The sequence below is a fragment of the Molossus molossus genome, unplaced genomic scaffold, assembly GCF_014108415.1.
Source record: "Molossus molossus isolate mMolMol1 unplaced genomic scaffold, mMolMol1.p scaffold_m16_p_6, whole genome shotgun sequence".
Taxonomy (NCBI): domain Eukaryota; kingdom Metazoa; phylum Chordata; class Mammalia; order Chiroptera; family Molossidae; genus Molossus; species Molossus molossus.
Window position 1 is genome coordinate 84,211,187 of NW_023425399.1, and position 22,454 is coordinate 84,233,640.

The window sequence follows — 22,454 nt, forward strand, 5'->3', positions numbered from 1 at the left end:
TATACAAACTTCAAGTCGTTTTTAATGTTTTAAACACTTTACCCTAGCTCATGTTACTTTTTTTTTTTATGACTCTGTGAGATCAGATTATTGAGGTTTTGCTATTGCTTCCTTCTTGTATATCTTTAAGCTTTTGTAAGGAAACTGGTTTCCTTATTACCAATGTTTATAGTTCAGTTTTATAACAATCATTCTTTACATGGTTTTGCATGATTCCTTCTTCAACTCTATCAGCAAAATTAGTGATAGAAATTTCCTCCTAGAAACTTTGTTCTAATGTGATAGAAGCAGAGGTACAAACACATGCACATGTGTGCACACACACTGGCAGTTTGTTTAAGCTGGCCGGGAGACCTTTTTTGTTGTTGTTGTTAATTCTCACTCGAGGATATTTTTCCATTGATTTTTAGAGAAAGTGGAAGGGAGGAGAGAGAGGAACATGGATGTGAGAGAGACACATCGATTGGTTGCTTCCTGCATGACTCCAACCGGATCTGGGGATCTAACTTGCATCCCAGGTATGTACCCTTGACTGGAATCAAACCCACGACTCTTTGGTCTGAGGGCCAACACTTTAACCACTGAGCCAAACCAGCCAAGGCTTGGCTAGGAGAGTTTAAAGCTTCATTTATTTCTAGATTAACAATTTGTTGTTTCTTAAGTTTTTACCTGATTTGTTTAATTACCCCTTTCATATTTATTTTTGACAGGTGCAAGATAGAAATTCCATCATTGGAGAAAACTATAGGTGGCCTCATACCATTCCATATGTTCTAGAAGATAGCTTGGGTTAGTATACACCTTGGTGTATCCATAACTGATATATGTTCCTGAAAGAATATGATTACAGTATTTCCAAGGGTAGGCAATTATGTCTTTAAGAGTCTTTTGTTAGTTGCTTTGTGTACCTATGATACTTAAAAAAAAATAGTTACTGTAATTACTTTAAAAAAAAATAAACAAAATGAATAATAAAAAGAATCTAATTGACTTTGTCTGAAATATTTGTTTGCTTTGACCAATAAAGAAATTACTTTAACCAACATTTATGGAATGCCTGTTCTGTGCAGGAATATTCCATTCTAGGGACATAAAGATTAGGGAGCTAGTCTTTATTTTAAAGCAGTGGTTTCCCATATGTTCATATTCATATATGAGTAAAAAACAATAATCAAACAAATAAAACTCTAGAAATTTGCATTGCTTTACCAACATTTCATTTTGCCAAGTCAGGAGCTTAAACAACAAGAACCCACCATCTTTTATCTTCCACTTTTCATAAAATAAAGTGTTTTAATAATAAAAGGTCAGAAGAATAGAATCCACAACTAAGGACAGCTTTTCTATAGAAGAAATGTAATTGTAAAGGGCCACTCAAACATGGTCCTCATTTTATTTATGGACTAGTGAAAATGATATCACTGACCAGCATCAGTTTAGGAACTGCTGTTTGGGAAACTTTTCCTTAAAGATCACACATTTCAGTGGAGATTCAGAAAAACCAAAAGCTAATTATGATAGAATGGAATAAACATAATGATTAATTATATGTTCAAAGAGTTATGGGAGCAACCTACATTTAAAGGCATAAACTATAAGTAACAGGTGGCACTATGCAGGGGGGCTGTATGAAGGTTGTCTAAGTTGTACCCAATACACAGGTGCTGGGGGTGGGGGACAAGTAGACTGAAGTTGAGTTTGCATTCTGTTCATCAATAGACATTCATTATTTGCATGGAGTGCTATTCATCCACCAAGACAACACTGGAAGCATTTTCCAAGTTGAGGTGCCTCTAAAGAAGGGTGCCCCAGGCAGAGGTGCAAAGGCATGGAGAAGGGGGAAAAACCCTTAGCTGGAATTTAGGTTGGAAGTAAAGAGATAACGAGGTTAAGCAGGTAGGCAGGATCCAGATTGGGACAGTCTTTCCCATATTAAAAAACTTAATGTGTATGCTGATGGTAATGCAGAGCCATTAAAAGTTTTAATGTGGAAGAAGATTGTTATCATCTTGGTTGCAGTATAGAAATGTATTATTAATGGGCAGTAAGAAAGTAGGGAGATCAGCTAGTAGACTGGGAAGATATTTAGGGAAGGACTGAAGATTTTCTGAACCAAGATCTTTTTTTTTTTTTTTTTTTTCTTTTTTTTTTTTATCCTCACCCGAGGACATTTTTTCATTTTTTGTTCAGGTAGAGTGGGAGGGAAAGAGAGGAACAGAGAGAGAGAGAGAAACATCGATGTGAAAGGAACACATCGAGTGGCTGCCACCCGCACAACCGACCAGGGCCGGGGACAAACTGCAACCGAGGTACGTGCCCTTAGCGGGAACCGAACCCGGGTCTCTCAGGACCGCAGGCCGACGCTCTAACCGCTGAGCCAAACCGGCCAGGGCTGAACCAAGATCTTTTAGTAAGGATAGACAAGAATGAATAAATCTAAGAGAGATTTAGGAGGCAATAGCTAGTTTTGGTGATTAAAGGCAGGAGGTCAAGTTAGCAGGTCCAGGTAAAGAGATGCTAGTGCCCAGGATTTATGCAACTTGATGGATCATAGTACCTTTTACAAGAATAAGAAATATATCTTGAAGTGGGTGGAATAGAGAAGTGTGGTAGAAATTAGGTTTTGGAATGCAGAATTTGAAATTCATCAGGCTTATGGTGGGAGAGATATTATATGAAGCGTGGGTGGATAGCCTGGTCATTCAAGATAGAGAAATATTTGGGAGTTATTAGGATGTGGGAAAAGGTTGAAACTATGGGTCTGAATGAGTATCTTTCACAGTGCCTTGCATAGATACTCCATAGATAATGGATCCGATTGAATGACCCAAGAAGACTGTATTGAGTGAGATGGCCAACGATGAAATTCAGCCTGGGAGAATAACCTTTTGGAGTTGGTATAGAAAGAAATATGAGGTGAAATAAGGGATCTGAAGAATAATCAAATATTTGCATATAATACAGTAGGTCCTTGAATAACGTAGTTTTGTTCAACATCATTTCATTATAATGTTGATGAGATGTCATAGGGATTTAACATTTGTTTATATTAATTAGCTAAATATTTTTGTTTATTTTCTTCCTTCAGAAATGAATGCTAAGGGAGTTATCCTCAATGCATTTGAACGCTATCGTCTAAAAACATGCATTGACTTCAAGCCTTGGACTGGAGAAACTAACTATATATCAGTGTTCAAGGGCAGTGGGTAAGTTGAAGAGTTTGTTTTCTACCGGTATCAATGAGAAATGTTGTGGTCGGGACATTAATATCACAGCACTTGCCCTAGGCCCTGACCTTGAAGGAGAGTGGGGGCTTTCTTTCCTGTTTGTTGGAGATGAAAAGACAGCTGGATCTAGTTTCTCTAGCCATAAAATGATATTTTTTTATTAGGTAAAGAGGGTGGGGTTGTATGGCATCCATCTCACAATTTTGTGAACTTCAGCTAATCCTTATGTCCCACTTTAAATAAAACACGAGTGTGTGTGCATGTGTGTATTTACATTTATTTTAACCTAATGACTCTTACTACCTAAATTAAAAAGGTGACAGTGTTATTTGCTGGAGCTCAGCAATCCTGAGTGGTTGTTATACTTATAAAACCGTTATGAATGGTCATCAGCATAGCAAGGACTATCTGAAAGGCTTGGAAATTTCCAGGAAAAATCAGGAGGAGGCTGCCTTGGGGATGACTTGCTCCTATGTTATGTTTGGTGTCAGGGCAAGTTCTCCAAAGATCATCTAGTCTGGAATATTTTATATACTCACCAGGGTTATGAGAGAAGTGAATTGTGCTCAGATCCTTCCATTGTGAAGGACCCAGGCAGATAAATAAGTAGATTAGGAATTAGGGATCTCGCCCTGAGACCTCAACCTGCATCATTGTAACACCCTCTCCCCTTTCTCTTGTAAACTTTCCTCTAAGCTGCTGGTCTTTAGTGGGAAACAGGCATGCTGGGAAACAAGAACTCTCCATTGGGGAAAATTGTGACAGAATAGCAACGATTCAACATGAGTTCCTCCACGCACTGGGATTCTGGCACGAGCAGTCTCGTTCTGACCGCGATGACTATGTCAACATAATTTGGGACAGAATTCAGTCAGGTATATTTCTCTTGTTTTCTTAGATTTTTAGTTAAAGACTGAATTCTAAGCATTGTGCCCTCTCCTACCATCTACACCAACTGTATATAATAGGAAAACGAAAACTGTGTTTTGATGTCTTACTTCATTTAGCTCTAACCCAGTATGAGTTGAAGTGGGTGAAGGCTGTTGGGAACAATATCCTGGAATTCTAGTACATTTGAGCTGGACATAATTTTATTTTATTTATTTAAAATTTTATTTTTGTTACAGATGTTTCTCCTTTTTTACCCCATTGACACCCTCATCCCCATCCCCCGCACCCCGTCCCCGGCTTTGTTGAGCTGGACATAATTTTAGAAACTGGTTTCCTAAAGCATGTTTTAGGGAGTGCTGTTCATCAACATGCTCACGGGTGTTGTGTAAAAAGGAGTCTGTGGTCACATTAGTTTGGGAAAACCTAAGTTAAAAGAAATTAAACTAACAGTTACTTGCACTGCTGTGCTGTTCAGTCTTTGTTAGATGAACACAAATTGTAAATCTCAAGACAGGAGCATTTCCCAAAGTGGCTTAGTTATGGTCTTTTTGTATTTTCTTTTTGTGGAGTATTTGAGTTTATTGTTCCATGGAACACACACTGGGAAACACTGCAGTCATTGGATGGCCTGAACTTTTGTGACTTTGTGTTCCAATTCTGAAAGGTCTTCATAACCATGTCTGACTAGAGCTCATGTCCTCCACATTTTCTCACAGTGACACTTAGTTTGCCACCTGTCCTGCCTCTGTAAGGAACGGTGGAGGGGATAGCATTGCAGTCATGGGGGCACTGTGAGGACTACTCCGTATTGCAGCCCCTGACATCAAAATCTCAGCATCATGGCTCTTGCTCCTTCCTCCCCCCTCCCCCCTGCTCCCTCCCCCCAGTGTCCTGAACTCAACTGGAAGGCACAGCAGCAGACTGTAAGATTTCAGCAAGAGAAGTGTTTAGCTTTACTCCATAGCTGCATTCTTTAGGATTCCCAATGTCTTATTTTTGGTAGAAAGTTCTACCCGAATTTGACAACACATTTATGTGCTTTGGAGATCACATCTACCTCATTGTGGCCACAAAAGCATTTGATTTCCAGTTGCAATCAGTTGCCCATTGGTATGATATTAAACAGCCTGACATCTTCTCTAAATGTATTCATTTTAAAAACGACTACACATACTCCAGTAACCATAAAACCCCTGACTATGTCAATCTTCTCTAATGATTCTACATTATCATTCCCAGCCCCATCCCACCACATTTCCCAAAGTCCTCTTACTGTCATCTTCTGCTGTGGATGCTCCGCCCTCCCATCATTGCCTGCCAGTGGCCCTGACTGTTTCAACGGCTTTTCAAGAATTAAAAAAAAAATGTTTTTATTGATGTTTAGAGAGAAAGGAAGTGAGAAGGGGAGAGAGATAGAAACATCAATGAAAGAGAAACATCATCGGCTGCCTCCTGCAAGGCCCCCACTGGGGATTGAGCCTGCTACCCGGGCATGTGCCCTGACCAGGAATCAAACAAGTGACCTCTTGGTGCATGGGCTGATACTCCACCACTGAGCCACAGTGGCCAGGCTCAACAACACCTTTTAGAACCCTCTTTTCCATGTGCAGTTCTTAGAACATTGGGCCCAACGCTAACATCTAAATTTGGGCTATAATGAAAACTTAGATATGTTCAGCACAGCTGCTGGTATCACAATTCTAAGCTTGAATATTACATTCTAAGACAGGATGTGTGAAACCTTAGAACACTGTAGATTAATTGTAGCAAAAGTTGCACTTTCTTCATTACAGTCTCCATGTCTACATTAACAGCATCCGAGTAAAATAAGTTGAATTTTGTGAACATCAAGTAATTTAATATTCTTTCGTTTATCATTTAGGCAAAGAGCACAATTTTAACACCTATGATGACCAAGTCTCAGACTCTCTGAATGTTCCCTACGATTACACATCAGTCATGCACTACAGTAAAACTGCATTCAGAAATGGAACAGAGCCCACAATTATAACAAGAATCCCAGACTTCATGGATGTGATCGGCCAACGAATGGATTTCAGTGACTCTGATCTCTTAAAGCTGAATCGACTGTATAACTGCTGTATGTGATAGGTGCTTTAAAATGTCTTCTGTTTCTCTCTGCTACACAGGGGAAAAATTATGTTGTGTGCCATTTTGCTGAGCATTGCTGAGTTTTCTGAAATTATAAAAGCTTGATTTTTTATTTTTTAATCTTCACTTGAGGATATTTTTCCATTTTTTTCAGACAGAGTGAGAGAAAGAGAGACAGAGAGAGAAACATTGATGTGAGAGAGACGCATTGATTGGTTGCCTTCCGCAGGGCTGGGGACAGAACTGGGGACCAAACCCAAATCCCAATCTACAATGTAGAAGCAGTATTTTTCTTTTCACACAGTCTGCCTTTCAGATGTGAAAATAAACAGGATCTTGAAGGAACGTACCCACACAGGTTTCTCAAACTGTCACTAATTCAAATGTGATATTCAAAACTCTTTTCAGTCCTATTGAGGCATATGGTTATAATATAAATGGGATCAAATAATCTGGGCAGTGGTTTGATAATCTGAGTAACTAGAGGAATGTAGACTCAAGTTTCTATAATTAGATAATTTAATAAAAAGCCTTGGGGCAGGCAGTTCATTCAGATCTACAGAGTTGATCAATGTCTTGGTTCTGCACATATCAAGACGTCGGCAAACCACCATCACCCAGAATCAGTAAGGTGTCTCCTTTTTAAAAAATTAAAAATTTTTTTTTATCTTTATTGTTGAGAGTATTACAGATGTCCTTCCTTTTTCCCCCAATTGACCCCCCTCCACCCCACTCCCACCCCCCACGCCTTCACCACACTATTGTCTGTGTCCATTGGTTATGCTTATATGCATATAATTCTTTGGTTTATCTCTTCCCACCTCATGCCCCTTCCCTCAGAGATTTGTCCGTCTGTTCCATGTCTCTGGATCTATTTTGTTCATCAGTTTATTTTGTTCATTAGATTCCACATGTAAGTGAGATCATATGGTATTTGTCTTCCTCTGACTAGCTTATTTCGCTTAGCAGAAGGCTCTCCAGGTCCATCCATGCTGTCACAAAGGCCATGGTATATTTACACAATGTAATATTATGCAGCTGTAAAAAAGAGGTATCTCCTTTAAATGCCATCCTGGCATTCCTAGTACTTCTGTGATAAACTGTTTTTATGCTTAGATTATCATGTTGCATGAGAGTCAATAATTGTTTTTTGCTTTTGTAGCCTCTTCCTTGAGCTTTATGGACTCATGCAACTTTGAACTGGAAAATGTGTGTGGTATGATTCAAAGTTCAGGTGATAATGCTGACTGGCAGCGGGTTTCACAGGTTCCCAGAGGGCCGGAGAGCGATCACTCCAACATGGGCCAGTGCACAGGTAACAGGAGTGTGTTGCTTTGAGATTTTACTTACACTCAATGGTTTTAGCTTTAACATATACTATGAAAGACTGGGCTTTTATCTCTAACTTGTATCAGAATTATACATGATATCCCATTAGCTTGCTACCAAGGAATCGGTTCTGTGCCTTAAAAGGACATGGTGAATTGCTTTGCCTCTGTTCTCTGAGTTTGCTTTACTGTCTGAGTCTGAGCTGGGCTCTGTGAAGCCTCTGCTTCAATGTCTATGCACCCACCGCAGGAGGAGAATGTCTCTCCTGAAAGAGTTTTATCTCGGGGGTAGTGGGGTTGTTTTCTCAAAGCTTGCAGAATACGAGAGACTTTCTGGTGAACAGCACTAGGCTGTGGATTAGTCAGCTCCAGAATTTCAGCTGGTTGTGGTTACATGCTCCTACTACAAAAATACTTAAAATGAAGGTAGAAAGTACAATTCATTTAAGTTTATTCAGATAAGTCTCATTTTCCATTATAATTTTGTTTTGAATTAAATAGGCCTTTTCTTGGGGCAGGGGTGGGGGAGGCTACAAATACCAAGTTTTCATTTATTTGCTCATTTCTGGCAGCAAATATGTAAAGGTAGACTTCAGAACCCAGAGCCATTGCTTGACCGCTCAGATGGCCTAGGCCGGGAGTGAGGCCTCTCAAAGTGAAGAGATGCTTTCCCTTTTCAGGGTGGGGAGGGGTGAGGTGAGGGGGTAGACAGATGTTTTTTAAGGGTACAAACTTGCAACGAGTGGTAAATAAACCCTAGAGATCTAATGCACAGTACAATAAATATGGACAACAATATTGTATTACAATCACCAAACTTGTTAAGAGACCAGAACTTAATTATTCCAACCACTGAAAAGAAATAATTATTATGTAATACAATAGAGGTGCTGGTTATGGTTACAATGGCAATCATATAATATATAAATGTATCAAATTAACACGTGCACTTTCAATTTTCACAATGGTATATGTAAAGTATATTTAAATAAAAATATTTTTCTTTTTAAGGGCAGATTTGGATAGTGGTAGTGGTCCTACATAGGCCAGAGGAGGGGGGAAGAAAAGGAGGGAGGGAGGAGAGCGAGAGAGAGAGACAAGATCTGGTAGGTGACACTTTTTTCCATTTTTGAAAACTAACGTCTACAATAAGGAAAAGGTAGCCTGATGTTGTCTCTTTCATAAACCTGTTCCTAGAATCGTATTTAAATAGCCAACACAGCGTCCTGCATACTGTGGGAAGTGAGTGGGACTGCAGTGTCCATAAGACATGCATTATTATATCCAGTATCTGTTTTCTCTCAATTCTGCTTTTATCCTTGTAACAGGGTCTGGTTTCTTCATGCATTTCAACAGTAGCTCTGTAAATGTGGGGGCCACCGCCATGCTGGAAAGTAGAACGCTGTACCCTAAAAGAGGATTCCAGTGCTTACAATTTTATTTATATAACAGTGGAAGTGAAAATGACCGCCTGAACATTTACATCAAGGAGTATTCTGCAGGCAAGGACAATGGTACTTTAATCCCGGTGGAAGAAATAAAAGGTAAAGTGTCGACATTCTTGCTGTTTGGGTTCAGAGTGAGGCAAACAACTCTACTTAATGCCACAACCTACAACAGGGTAGGGGCTAAGGGCTTGTTACTTTTCAACATAGAACTCGATCCTCCCTGTTTTATGTGTGGTAAGGAAGCTAAAATGGGGTCGGCTGTCTACTGTAATATATGACACTCAAGAAACTGTAGATCAGTCTGACACTGAGGAGGTCAGTGCTTGGCAAGCAATAAAAATACAATGGAAGCTAGTTTAGGCAAGATGAGGAGTGTTACTGGCTCAGTGTAACTAAATTATGGAATGGATGGGGGAGGAACTAGTCTCAGCTAGGACTGGACCTGCCCCTGAACAAGGATGGGGACCTCCCCTGCTATCTTAGATGGTTTTTTTCCATGAAACTGGTGCTTTGGCTGTTTCAGCTCCCAGCTTACATTTTACCAAATGTGCCATCAGACTGCAAAGGGGACTTGTCTTCCAACTTCTAGCTTAAAAAGAAATCCCAGTGAAGGGTTCTGATTTTTATGACTCTAGTTAAACTGAACTCCTGGAGCAATTGCTCTGTGGAGGGAGGGCAACACCATGATTGGGCACCCAGTGTCATTCCAATCAGGGTCTGAGAGGTAGGTCATGTCGATCACCTATTAGAGCAGATGGTTCAGAAGCTTCCCTGAGCAGGAGGGGTTGTGTTCTGGCAACTACATTACTGTCTGTTCCACATATTTTTTTTTCTTCTATTGCTGGTTTATTCTTTTTTTTTTTTTCCCTTTAATTTATCTTTACTGTTGAAAGTGTTACAGATGTCCCGCCTTTTTCCTCTTCCCCACTCCCGTCCCCACCCTGCCTTCCCCACACTGTTATCTATGTCCATTCGTTGTGCATATGTGCATATAAGTTCTTTGCTTTATCTCTTCCTGCCCCCTTTCCTTCTGAGGTTTGTCAGTCTGTTCCCTACTTCCATGTCTCTGGATCTACCCTTTTGTTCACCAATATATTTTGCTCTTTAAATTCAACATATAAGTGAGATCATGTGATAGTTGTCTTTCTCTGACTGGCTTATTTTGCTTAGCACAATACTCTCCAGGTCCCTTTATGTTGCCTCTAAGGGTAAGATATCTTTCTTTTTTACAGCTGCATAGTATTTCTCTGTGTAAATGTACCACAGCTTTTTTTTTTTTTTTATAAATGTTTTTTATTGAGTTTTTAGAGAGAGAAGAAGGGAGAGGGGGAGAAAGATAGAAACATCAATGAGAGAGAGAGGGAGTAGAAGAAGAGAGAGCTAGAAACATAGATAAGAGGGAACATCAATTGGCCATCTCTTGCATGCCCCCCATTGGGGATTGGGCCCACAACCTGGGCATGTGTCCATACCAGGAATAGAACTGGCAACATCTTGGTGCATGGGTCAACGCTCAACCACTGAGCCATATCTGCCAGGTGAGCATTTTTTCATATGTCTCTTGGCCATTTCTATGTCCTCTTTGGAGATGTGTCTATTCAGGTCCTCTGCTCATTTTTTAAAATGGATTGTTTGTCTTCATTTTGTTGAGTTGTATGAGTACTTTATATATTTTGGAAATTAACCCCTTATCCAATGTATCATTGGCAAATATGTTCTCCCATACAGTGGGTTCCCTGTTCATTTTGATGCTGGTTTCTTTCGCTGTGCAGAAGCTTTTTAGTTCGATATAGTCCTGTTTATTCCTTTTTTCCTGTGTTAATCTCACTCTAGGCAATGTATTGGTGACCATTCTACTGTGTGTCATGTCTAAAATTTTTCTTCTAGGATTTTTATGGTTTCACAAGTTACATTTAAGTCTTTCATCCATTTTGAGTTTATTCTTGTGTATAGTGTAAGTTGGTGATCTAGTTTCATTTTTTTGCACATACCTTTCCAATTTTTCCAACACCATTTGTTTTTTTTTTTGTTTTTTGTTTTTTTTTAAAATTTTTTTTTTTATTTATTTTTTATTATTTTTTTTATTTTTTTTAATCCTCACCCGAGGACATTTTTCCATTTTTTGTTCAGGTAGAGTGGGAGGGAGAGAGAGGAACAGAGAGAGAGAAACATCGATGTGAAGGGACACATCGAGTGGTTGCCACCCGCACAACCAACCAGGGCCGGGGACAAACTGCAACCGAGGTACGTGCCCTTAGCGGGAACCGAACCCGGGTCTCTCAGGACCGCAGGCCGACGCTCTAACCGCTGAGCCAAACCGGCCAGGGCCCAACACCATTTGTTGAAGGGACTGTCTTTATTTCATTGTATGTTCTTGCCTCCTTTGTCAAATATTAATTGAGCATATTGTCTTAGGTCAATTTCTGGGTTCTCTGTTCTGTTCCATAGACCTATATGGCTGTTCTTGTGCCAGTACCAGGCTGTTTTGATTACAATGGCTTTGTAGTATAACCTGATATCTGGCGTTGTGATCCCTCCCACTTTGTTCTTTTTTTTCAAGATTGCTGTGTTTATTTGGGGTCGTTTTAGGTTCCATATAAACTTTTGGAGTATTTGTTCTAGATCTGTGAAATATGTTATTGGTATTTTAATAGTGATTGCATTGAATCTATAGATTGTTTTAGGTAGTATGCACAACTTAATGATGTTGATTCTTCCATTCCATGAAAATGGTATATGCTTCATTTTTTTATATTTTTCTTTCTCACTCTCTCTTTTTTTAATATTCTGTAGTTTTCTGAGAACAGGTCTTTTACCTCTTTGTTTAAGTTTATTCCTTGGTATCCTAATTTTTTTGTTGCAATGGTACATGGGATTGTTTTTTCAGTTTCTCTTTCTGAATTCATTATTGATGTATAAAAATGCCATCAATTTCTGGATGTTGATTTTGTATCCTGCTACTTTGCCAAATTGATTTATTAAATCTAGATTTTTTGATGGAGACTTTAGGCTTTTCTATGTACAATATCATGCCATCTGAGAATAATGACAGTTTCACTTTCTTCTTTCCAAATTCGATGCTTTTTATTTTTTTCTTCTTGTCTGATCACTGTGGCTAAGACTTCCAGTGCTATGTCGAATAAGAGTGGTGAAAGCAGACATCTCTGTCTTGTTCCTGTTCTTAAGGGAAATACTTTTAGTTTTTGCTCACTGAGTATGATGTTGGCTGTAGGTTTGTCATATATGGCTGTTATTATGTTAGGTATGAGCCTTCATTTTTGAAGTCTTGTCAGATATAGGTATTCTGCTTTTATATTTTCCATTTCCATTTGCATGGAATATTTTTTTCCATCCCTTCACTTTCAACCTGCGTGAATCTTTTGTTATGAGGTGGGTCTCGTGTTGATAGCATATACATAGGTCATGTTTTCTTATCCATTCAGCTACCCCATGTCTTTTGATTGGAGCATTTAGTCCATTTACATTTAAGGTTATTTTTGATATGTACTTATTTACTACCCCTTTTTTTCTTTATGCCTAAGTTCCTTTCTCTCTATATTTCTTCTTCTTCTTAAAACAGTCCTTTTAGCATTTCTTGCAATGCTGGTTTGGTAGTACTGAATTCCTTTAGCTTTCTTGTGTATGTGAAACTCTTTATTTTGCCTTCAATTTTAAATGATAGCCTTGCTGGATAGAACAGTCTTGGTTGCAGGTTCTTGCTTTTGATTACTTTGAATACTTTATGCCAATCACTTCTGGCCTGAAGTGTTTCTGTTGAGAAATCCACTGTTAGCCTTATGGGGGCTCTCTTGTAGGTAATTAACTGTTTCTTTCTTGTTGCTTTTAAGATTATCTCTTTGTCTTAGCCCTGCCATTTTAATTATGATGTGTCTTGGCATGGGTCTCTTTGGGTTCGTCTTGTGCTTCCTGAATTTGTGTAACTTTTCCTTTCACCAGGTTAGGGAAGTTTTCTGTGATTATTTCTTCAAACAGGTTCTCTATCACTTGCTCACTTTCTTCTTCTGGTACCACTATGATACAGATATTATTACATTTTATGTTGTGCCATCTCATTCTTTTTAATTTGTTTTTTGTTGTTGTTGTTGTTGTTGCTCTGTTTGGGTGTTTTCTTTGACCTTGTCTTCCAAATTGCTGATTTAATCCTCTGCTTTGTCCAGCCCTTCCAGTGTATTTTTGATGTTGGATATACTATTCTTCATTCTTGTTCAGAGTTTCTATTTTGTCATGTTGATGTGGTTTTCATTAAGTTCCTTGTAATTTTCTCTAATTTTTTTGAGCATCCTTGTAACCATTATTTTGAACTCTGTGTCTGGTTAATTGCTTGCTTCAATTTCATTTAGTTCTTTTGCTGGAGATGTTTCCTTTTCTTTTCTGTTTCTTTGTCACCTCATTTTAGTTGTCTCTTTGTGTTTGTTTCTGTATGTTAGATAGAACTACTATGACTCCCAGTCTTCATGGGGTGGCCTTATGTAGTAAGTGTCCTGTAGAACTCAGTGGTGAAGTCTCCTTGATCTCTTTAGCTGAATGCTCTAGAAATGTCCCTTGTGTAAGTTATATGAACCCTCCTGTTGTAATTGGGAGCTGATGTTGTTGGCCCATTCATGAGTGTGATTGACTTTCACCCCTTGGAAATGAGTTAAGCAGGATGGGGCTGCAGGATTTGGGAATGCAAATCCAATCTGCCCTTTCGATTGGGGTAGCACGAGTCCTCAGCCCTCAAGATGGTATAGCTGCTCTCCTAGCTCACACCAGAGCTCCTGAAGGGAGGCTCCAAGGGGGTTTCACCAGATTTCAGGTCCTGGGTTGGGGGTCTTGGCATGGGCTTGGGACCCCACTTTTCTCCAGGTGATGTGAGGTGGGGCTTTTGCAGCTGCAATATTTCTCCAGCTTCACAGCCGCTGCCCCTGTATGCAGGGACCAACCTTTCTGCATCTGCCCTTCTTACCAGTCTCTGTGTAGCTTCTTCTCTTTTTTTCACTCTTTGGATATAATACTCCAGTTCAGGTGAGCTAATGTTAATTCAGGTTAATTGCTCTAAATTTTAGCTCTAACTCTGGTTTGGTGGCAGGAGGAGGTGTGTTACTTTCACCTGTTCTGCCGCAACGTTTCTCCTCTGCTCCACATATTGACCTCCTGGCTCGAATGAATTGAGTAAAACCTGTTATAAAATTGATCCACATTATGCTATGTGTCACCCCCTTCCCCACTGTTTAACTACGAGAAACAATCTGAAAAACAATGGTAGTTTCCCTTGTGAACACTTTCAGTGAGGTTCTTAATCTCATTTTACATAACCACACACCACATACTATACATATACCTTCTATGTAAGTGTATATAGTATGATACACAATACATATATAAAATACCTGTTATATAGCTATTCCTTCATTAGCAATCTGTGGTGTTATCACTGATACACAATAGCACAAAACATACTTAAGAAACTTAAGGGTCCAGAATTTAAACTGATAGTACTGATAATAATAAAGTGGAAATTCTCATGAAAGGTTTTCGTTCAATTTACAGTCCATCCATGGACAATAACATTTTCTGTAATTTGAATATTTCTAAGTTATTTTCAAGAAATTATGTTTCTCATTAAGTGCCAATATATTTAAATTTTAAGTCATTGTGTTAATTATGAGCTTCACATAAATTGAGCTGTTGTCTACTTGGGGCTTCTGAAAAAATTTAAATATACTGCTTCTTATATGAGCATGTGATATAGGAAAATAAAACAGGATGGCATAGCTCTGCTGCTAGCTAAGGGTGGAGTAAAACAGTGAAGGAGGAAGTGCAGGTTGAGGAGAAAGGAGATGGTACTAAATATTAGATAAATATTCATAATGCTGAATCACTGGTAATGATGGAAGGAGTAAATTGTAGGATGTGGGCTTTCTAGGGTTTGGTGGGTTCCTGTTTCATACAGCCAAAAAGTTGATTGAAAATTTTGCATGTAAAGGAAGTGTTCGGGTCAGAGTGTAAATATACTAAAGGAGGCTTTGGTTGAGTATCACAGGAATCATGGGTACAAGTATAGAATACTGGGTTTCTTGCTTGACCATTTAATTAACACAGAGCTAGCATAGAATGAAAGGTAACTCCTAAGAAGGGCATGAAGTGCTCATGAGTTATTTGCTCGCCCATCTTGGGCAAAGGGTGACCTAGCTGAGAAACAACTAGATAAATATCCAAATATTCCAGAGAAGAGTCTGACCCCACAAAAATACCTTAAAGTAAATAGACCTGGGTTGGAGGAGTGACCTATAGGAATCTCTAGCTCTAGGATGAATGTGTGTCCATGAAGGTTAGAACGCTCACGTTGATTTTTTTTTTTTTTTGGTATGTGCCCCTAGTGGGAACCAAACCCGAGACTCTCTGGTCCGCAGGCCAATGCTCCAACCGCTGAGCCAAACCTGCCAGGGCATGTTGATTCCCACAGGATTCATTGTCCTTGGTCTTCTTTGAAATAATGTCTGTTTTGCAGATATACCCATTGGGAGCTGGCAGCTTTACCACGTAACACTGAACATGACCAACAAGTTCAGAGTGGTGTTTGGAGGGGTCAGAGGCGCTGGTACATCATTGGGTGGCCTGTCCATTGATGACATCAATCTTTCGGAAACACGGTGCCCTCATCATGTCTGGCGTATAAGGAATTTCACACAGTTCATTGGCAGCCCAGATGGAACTCTATATAGCCCTCCATTTTATTCTTCTAAAGGTTATGCCTTTCAGATTTACTTGAATCTAAACCATTTGACTAATGCAGGAATATATTTCCACTTGATCTCTGGAGCCAATGATGATCAATTACAGTGGCCGTGTCCTTGGCAACAAGCCACGATGACACTCTTGGATCAAAATCCTGACATTCGACAGCGTATGTCCAACCAGCGGAGCATAACTACAGACCCATTTATGACCACCGGTTCGTGACTCATTTTCTTTATTGCTGTGCACGGTCATTGCTCCTGGAGAGGCGGGTGGTTTGGGAATGAGAGACTGCACAGCAGGTACCTAGGGAATTTTGAGCCCAGATCTTAAGAACAGAAGGTATTTAGGGGAAGAGTTTTAGCACTTGCGGACAGTTTCCCAAGCAGGAGACTGTCAGGATTGTCAGCAGGAATGCCGATGATAGAGACAATACTGACTGTATTCCTGGGAATTGATGACCATACCTGAATTCCCAGTGTTGTGGCAGGAATATTGATTTCAGAGTCTGAAATGCCTGCATTAAAACAAGGTTTGCTTCTCATTAGCTAAGCAAATAGATCTTGAGCCAGTAATCTCTTGGAGTTGTTGTGTCTTCGCAGTAAAACTGGAGGAGTAATAATAACCACACAGACTTGTTCTAAGAATCACTACAGATCAAGCATGGAAGTTTGTGCAGAGTCATGGTATAGAGAGGCCTTCAGCTGCTGAGTTTCTCCTAATCCATGCTACCCTGATATTGCCACTGGGGCTGTCAAAACCAAATCAGCTCTAGTAGTGAGGGATGGTTTTTGATTAGAAGGAAGATGAGCAGATGCTCTAGAGTGTTGAGACTGGACTGTAACTTTTTACTAAAGATTTCTGGAGGATTTGTCAATGGTGACATTATTCCCAATCTTCCAGTTTCAAAAAGGAGCAGAACCCAGAAAGCAATCATCACATTTTTAAAAAATCCTCACCCAAGGTTACGTTTTTATTGAGTTTTAGAGAGGAAGGGAGAGGGAGAGAGAGAGAGAAACATTGATCTGTTGCCTCCTGCACAGGCCCTGACTAAGAATCAACCTGTCAGTGTACAGGATGATGCTCCAACCAACCGAGTCAGCAGTCAGGGCACAATGATCACATTTCTAATTTTAATACTTTTTTGCCATCTGGGAATCCAATAAAGGGACAAATGGAATTATGGCAAGGTGAATATTATGGCCAAATCTGAATTCTATATATGAAAGTAATGGACTTAAGTGACACTGAAAAAAAAAAAATCTAATGTGATCGAAAAAAAAAATTTCAGAAAAGATTATAGAGACTTGATGTTCAGAATTTCTTTACTTTTTTTTTTTTTTTTTTTAAAACATTCCTTCCTGGATGACATTGAAAATGGCTCAGGGTTGGGTGGGTCATCACCTTTCTCCAGACACAGTGCTTCCCTCTGAGAAAGACTTTGCTCTGTTAGGTACATAATTCAGTTCCCAAGATAAATTGTTCTATGCTAATATTAAACACTCTTTCAGTAACAAATTGATTTAACTCAGTTAAAAGGCCTATCCATAACGAAGGAATGATTCTAATGGGCAGTGCGGTTCCCCTACTGGTCAGTCAGTATAGATGTGACACCTACCTGGGGAACCTTTTGTACTTCTCCCCTCATATTCCAGAATGTGGTCCTCCCAGCCAGGCAGGCAATCTCATTTCCTTTAGGACAGTATAAATGAACAAGCTCCAACAACTTGCCAGGGAATACATCACAGGTCAATAGCATCATTTAATCACTTTTAGCTTCATCCGAATTGTGTTTCGCATTGTCTGTTCTTTCCTACCACCGAAAGCTAGGCTAACACAAGCCATTACTATAAATTGCTTTTCAGATAATGGACACTATTTTTGGGACAGGCCTTCCAAAGTGGGAGAAGTGGCTTTTTTCCCTAATGGCACTGAATTCAGAAGAGGTAGGGGCTATGGAACCAGTGCCTTCATAACCCACGAGAGGCTGAGAAGCAGAGATTTTATAAAAGGAAATGATGTTTATATCCTACTGACCGTGGAAGGTATGTCAATAAAAATAGTTTTATTGAAGCTATTTTTGTTGTTGTCATAGCCATTGATCATTTTTAATGTGTTCTTCCGGGTTCCATTTTTAGGTGTATAAATAGAGATGTGGGAGGAAATGGGCCTGAGTGGAATTTTTTTTTTTTTTTTGGCATGAATCATTAACAATATGAAAATAATTTAAATGGAAACAGCAAGGGTTCCAGGATAAAGACTTTAATTACCACTACATGGAGTAATAATGGAAAACTTTAGACTGGAAAACTTTAGAAATATGTTAAAGTATAGCCATTATACTCTAGAATTATAGTCTAAGATTCCAGAAATAAAAGCATCACACAAGTACATGAAATTAAACTTAAAATGGATTATCTTTATTGTCTTTTTCAAATACACACACACACACACACACACACATATTTTGACAGTAGTAATAATCTATTGTCTTTTAAAGTTTCCTAGCTATGGCAGTCAAAAAATACATTTTCCAGGAGTACTGGTGGTTTCCATGTTTTATGTGGTAGGATTTTAACTTATTTACTAAAGACCCACCTACCTCTCAGTAAATCAGAATCTTGTGAGTTTTTTTTAATTTTTGTTATTTATTTATTTTTTAGGTGGTTTTTTTTTGCCCTTTTTAAAAAATTAATATATTTTTGTTGCAAATGTTTCTCTTTTTTCTCCCATCGACCCCCTCCTCCTGATCCCACCCCCGCACCGGCCCCCAGCATTGTTGTCCATGTCCATGGTTATGCATACATGTGTATAAGTTCTGTGGTTTATCTCTTACTTCCACTCCCCCCCAACCCCCCTTCTAAGGTTTGTCAGTCTGTACCCTACTACTATGTCTCTGAGTCTATTTTGTTCATCGGTTTGTTTTGTTCATTATATACCACAAATAAGTGACATCATGTGATATTTGTCTTTCTCTGACTGGCTTGTTTCACTTAGGATGATACTTTCCAGGTCCCTCCATGTCATCTCAACGGATAACAGATCTTTCCTTCTTACAGCTGCATAGTATTCCATTGTGTAAATGTACCATAGATTTTTTATCCACTCATCTAGTGATGGACAGTTGGGCTGTTTCCAGATCTTAGCGATTGAAAATAGTGCTGCTATGAACATAGGGGTACATATATTCTTTCTGACTGGTGTTTCAGGCTTCTTAGGATATATTCCTGGACATGGTATCAATCAGAATCTTGTTTGTGATAAAAAGTGATACAATGAAAACCCATGGAATTTTTATTTCAGTGTCAATTAGAGTAAATCTAAATGATACTTCTTGGAAAAAATTATTCAGGAAAACTTTTGTTGAGGAAGAAGAGGCTTCATAAAATGTTTTCTCCCTCAGCAAAACTCATGTATTCATTCTGTTTGACCCTTTTTGGATAAGAGGCAACAAAAAACACCACAAAGAATAGAACCTTGCTTTTTAGAGGATCTTGTGTCTTTCACCAAATATCCATCAACTGCTCCACAAAGCAAGAGACCCGTGACTTTGAGCAGACCCCTCAGCTGCCTTGTGATCTGCTCCTCAGTTTCCTTGTCTGTCCCTTGAGGGCTGGTATGTAAAAAAATAACAAATGAAGACATTTTTAAATGGAGCCACCAGGCCAGAGAAACTGCCTTGACATCTTATACCTCAAACCTCTTGAGTGTTAAAACAAGGCAAAATAACCTTGGGATTGGCCAAGCAACCTCATATCCAAAGAACTGTTTGCAAAGATAACAAGAAAGCGGATATGATTACTGGACTGAAAGTTTTAAACTTTCTTTACAAAAAACAACACTATGTTATCTGCACAATAGAAATGTTTTTCTCCTATTTATATAATTTTCCCCCTACCCTTTATCATAGATGCTACTTGCTTTTGTTTGCGAGAACATTATTTGGGCTTCTGACTGAATTCATGCTTCCCCAATAGCTATTCTTTCGATTGCAAATAAATGCTTCTGGCCTCTCGCTTTGAAAGTCCTTTTGTTTTTAGTTAACAGTAACAAAGGCTGGGCCCCTGGAGTTCAGGCAAGTCCAGGCGCAGACAAACCTGGTTTCGCTGTAGCCCCTCAGGCTGACCCAGCTTCCTGTGCATCTCGATTTCAACCTGCCTATTTATTGTTTCACCGGCTATGAATATCCTTGGACTGTGCTTCAAGATTACCTGAATTTCTCGCAAACCAGAAACCTGGGCATCTGTTTTAAAATGTAAAAATCAAGTCCTTGTTAAAGCAAAACCTAATTTCCATCCATGCTCTTCCCCTGCCTACCTTAGACATATCCCACCTCAATTCTACACCAACTCTGCCAACCTCAGTCCCAACCTCAGGCACCGCCAACACTTGCGCGGACTTCAAATGTGAGAATGACGGCATCTGCACTGTCCGAGATGGCAAAGCTGAGTGCAGGTAAGGGCTCTCCCCATTCTTTGTTTGAAATTATATCATTCCCACAATATGGGACCACACAGTGATCTTTCATATGCGTGAAATCAGTTAGTTCACATCTCAGAACAGTTCACAGGATATTTATTTTTTGTTCTTCATTTGGGACTTTGGATAGCCAAAGAACAATAAAGTTACTTATGAAAATATAACACATTATATTCTAACTGCCTGAAAAAGTCCTCAAGAGTTAGATATCTGAAGTCCTCGCAGAAGTCTGATGTGGATCAGTGTAATTGCCCCCATGGTGTAGATGGAGATTCTTAAATTTGGAGAAGAGCTTGTCCAAGGTGTAAGCTGGAGGTGGAGGGACTAGGTCACTGAGAACTAAATTCTCTCCAATACCTCCACGCCCCCCCCCCTTGCCCCCTTGGAGTGCTGTTTGAATATCAGATGAGAAGTTACTCCACCGTTTCTTTTCCATTGACCCCGCCTGGTCTCCTGGTGCTAGTCCACCCATCCCCCTCTGGTGCAGAGTGGGTGAAATGTTCCGGAAGCCAATGACCTGGATGTTGACTCACACCTTTAATGGTGAGGTTGTGAAGATTTAAATATCAGCTCATAACTGAGCCGTGTTCTGAATGTGCAGGTGTCCGTCGGGGGAAGACTGGTGGTACACGGGATCCAGGTGTGAAAAGCGAGGCTCCACGCGAGACACCATCATCATTACTGTTTCCTCCACCATGGCTGTGTTCGCCCTGATGCTGATCGTCACCCTCGTCAGTGTCTACTGCACTCGGAAGAGATACCGTGAAAAGACAAGTTCAAACACAGCAGATATAACTCTGGGAAATGTAAGTTGAGTCTGATATTTGGTTATGCAAAACCTATTGATGAAATCATACGAAGAAGAATTTAGATTTTAAAAATATACTTTAAAAACTTCTTATTCCTTCCCTATGCTGGGGACAACTGCTTTGAGACAATGAGTTTTTGGGACCTTGGCTATAAATCAAGGGTTCTTAGAATCCATGGAGAATTTTGGGGGACAGTTTATAATCTCCCTAGAATTGTATCCCTTCTGAAAGGCAAAACTGATTTTCTATATGAGGTTCAGCCTTCCTGGTAAAAGGGAGAGGTGACTGTATGTTTTTGTTTTAAAAGTCGTTGAGTGGTGGTTGAACTTCCGCTTGTAGAAAAAGGGTGCAGGCATATTTGGGGCTTTTCTATGAAAGAAGGTTTCAACTAATTCTGGCTTCATGTGCAGTAACTCACTGTAAAGCAAGGTTTCCAAGTAGCAGTTTAAGTCTTGCCTCAGAAGGTCTCTAAAATGGCAAGAGACCCTGGTTGCTGGGAAGCAGACACAGAGGGATATTGGCATGGCAGGTTCACTGGGCAGTGAACACCCCCTGGGAACACCCCCACTGGACTTGGGGAGGCTGAGCTGACGCAGGAACAGCCAAAGCCTCAGCCCACCTGCAGTCTCTGGAGCTGGGATGGCCCCTTAGAAGTGTCACAAATAGAGGCAAGGGGGGTTCTCACCACATCAATAGCCATTGAATTGGGGCTACCCCACTAGAAGAGTGAAAAATTGGACAAGTGTATTTCAGGGGGAGGGCAGGTCCTGCATGAGAGACTCATGTTCAAGGGAAGGACTAAACAATGGGCCCAGCACCCAGTAAAAGAGAGCACAGAGTTTTGTAGGCAGATTTGTATTCTCACAAAATTGCACAAAGAAAACGGCATAAAATCTGAACATCACTTAAAAGTGAAGCTTTAAAACGTGTTCAGTTCTATTTCATTCAAAATCGAGTCTCTGAAAATTGCTAGTAAAACTACAGAAAAACATGCCTAATTAGAACACCTCTGAAAATAAAAAGTATTGCAGTTAGCTAAATGAAGAGTATATTTTCTTAAGAAAAATGATTATTCAAAACCTACTATATTTTAAGGTTATGAGTTTTGGAGTGGACAACCTGTTATCAAGATACTATATTTATTTGTGAAGTCAGCCAACAGATGGACAATGAACAGAGAGTGAATAGTTTTATTCTCATACACTGCTACAGATTTTATCAACATCAGGAAAGTGTTTAAAGCTACTCATGAAGCAATGGATTAATTACTTCACAAGCTTGTTAGAAAAGCACTTAAAATGTATACACGTTGCTTTGTTTTTTAAACAGCTGTTTCCAGCTTATTTTATGACTCAGAATAAAATGGACCGATCCACCAACACAGGACCCAGTAGGCCAACCTCAGACATGGTCCCCTGGGCC

At 39.6% G+C, this 22,454-nt stretch overlaps 1 protein-coding gene across 1 annotated transcript in view; it reads left to right on the top strand.

Annotated features, from left to right (window-relative positions):
• The window catches only part of MEP1B (meprin A subunit beta), a 33,240-nt gene extending 12,202 nt beyond the window's left edge, over positions 1 to 21,038 (top strand). The window contains exons 6-15 of the mRNA XM_036245961.1: positions 711 to 789; positions 3,089 to 3,206; positions 3,924 to 4,102; positions 6,001 to 6,219; positions 7,393 to 7,545; positions 8,887 to 9,102; positions 15,518 to 15,961; positions 17,610 to 17,789; positions 20,067 to 20,199; positions 20,825 to 21,038. Coding sequence (XP_036101854.1) covers positions 711 to 789; positions 3,089 to 3,206; positions 3,924 to 4,102; positions 6,001 to 6,219; positions 7,393 to 7,545; positions 8,887 to 9,102; positions 15,518 to 15,961; positions 17,610 to 17,789; positions 20,067 to 20,199; positions 20,825 to 21,038 — 1,935 coding nt within the window. The remainder of the gene's footprint in view (positions 1 to 710; positions 790 to 3,088; positions 3,207 to 3,923; positions 4,103 to 6,000; positions 6,220 to 7,392; positions 7,546 to 8,886; positions 9,103 to 15,517; positions 15,962 to 17,609; positions 17,790 to 20,066; positions 20,200 to 20,824) is intronic.
• Positions 21,039 to 22,454: the final 1,416 nt, after the last annotated feature.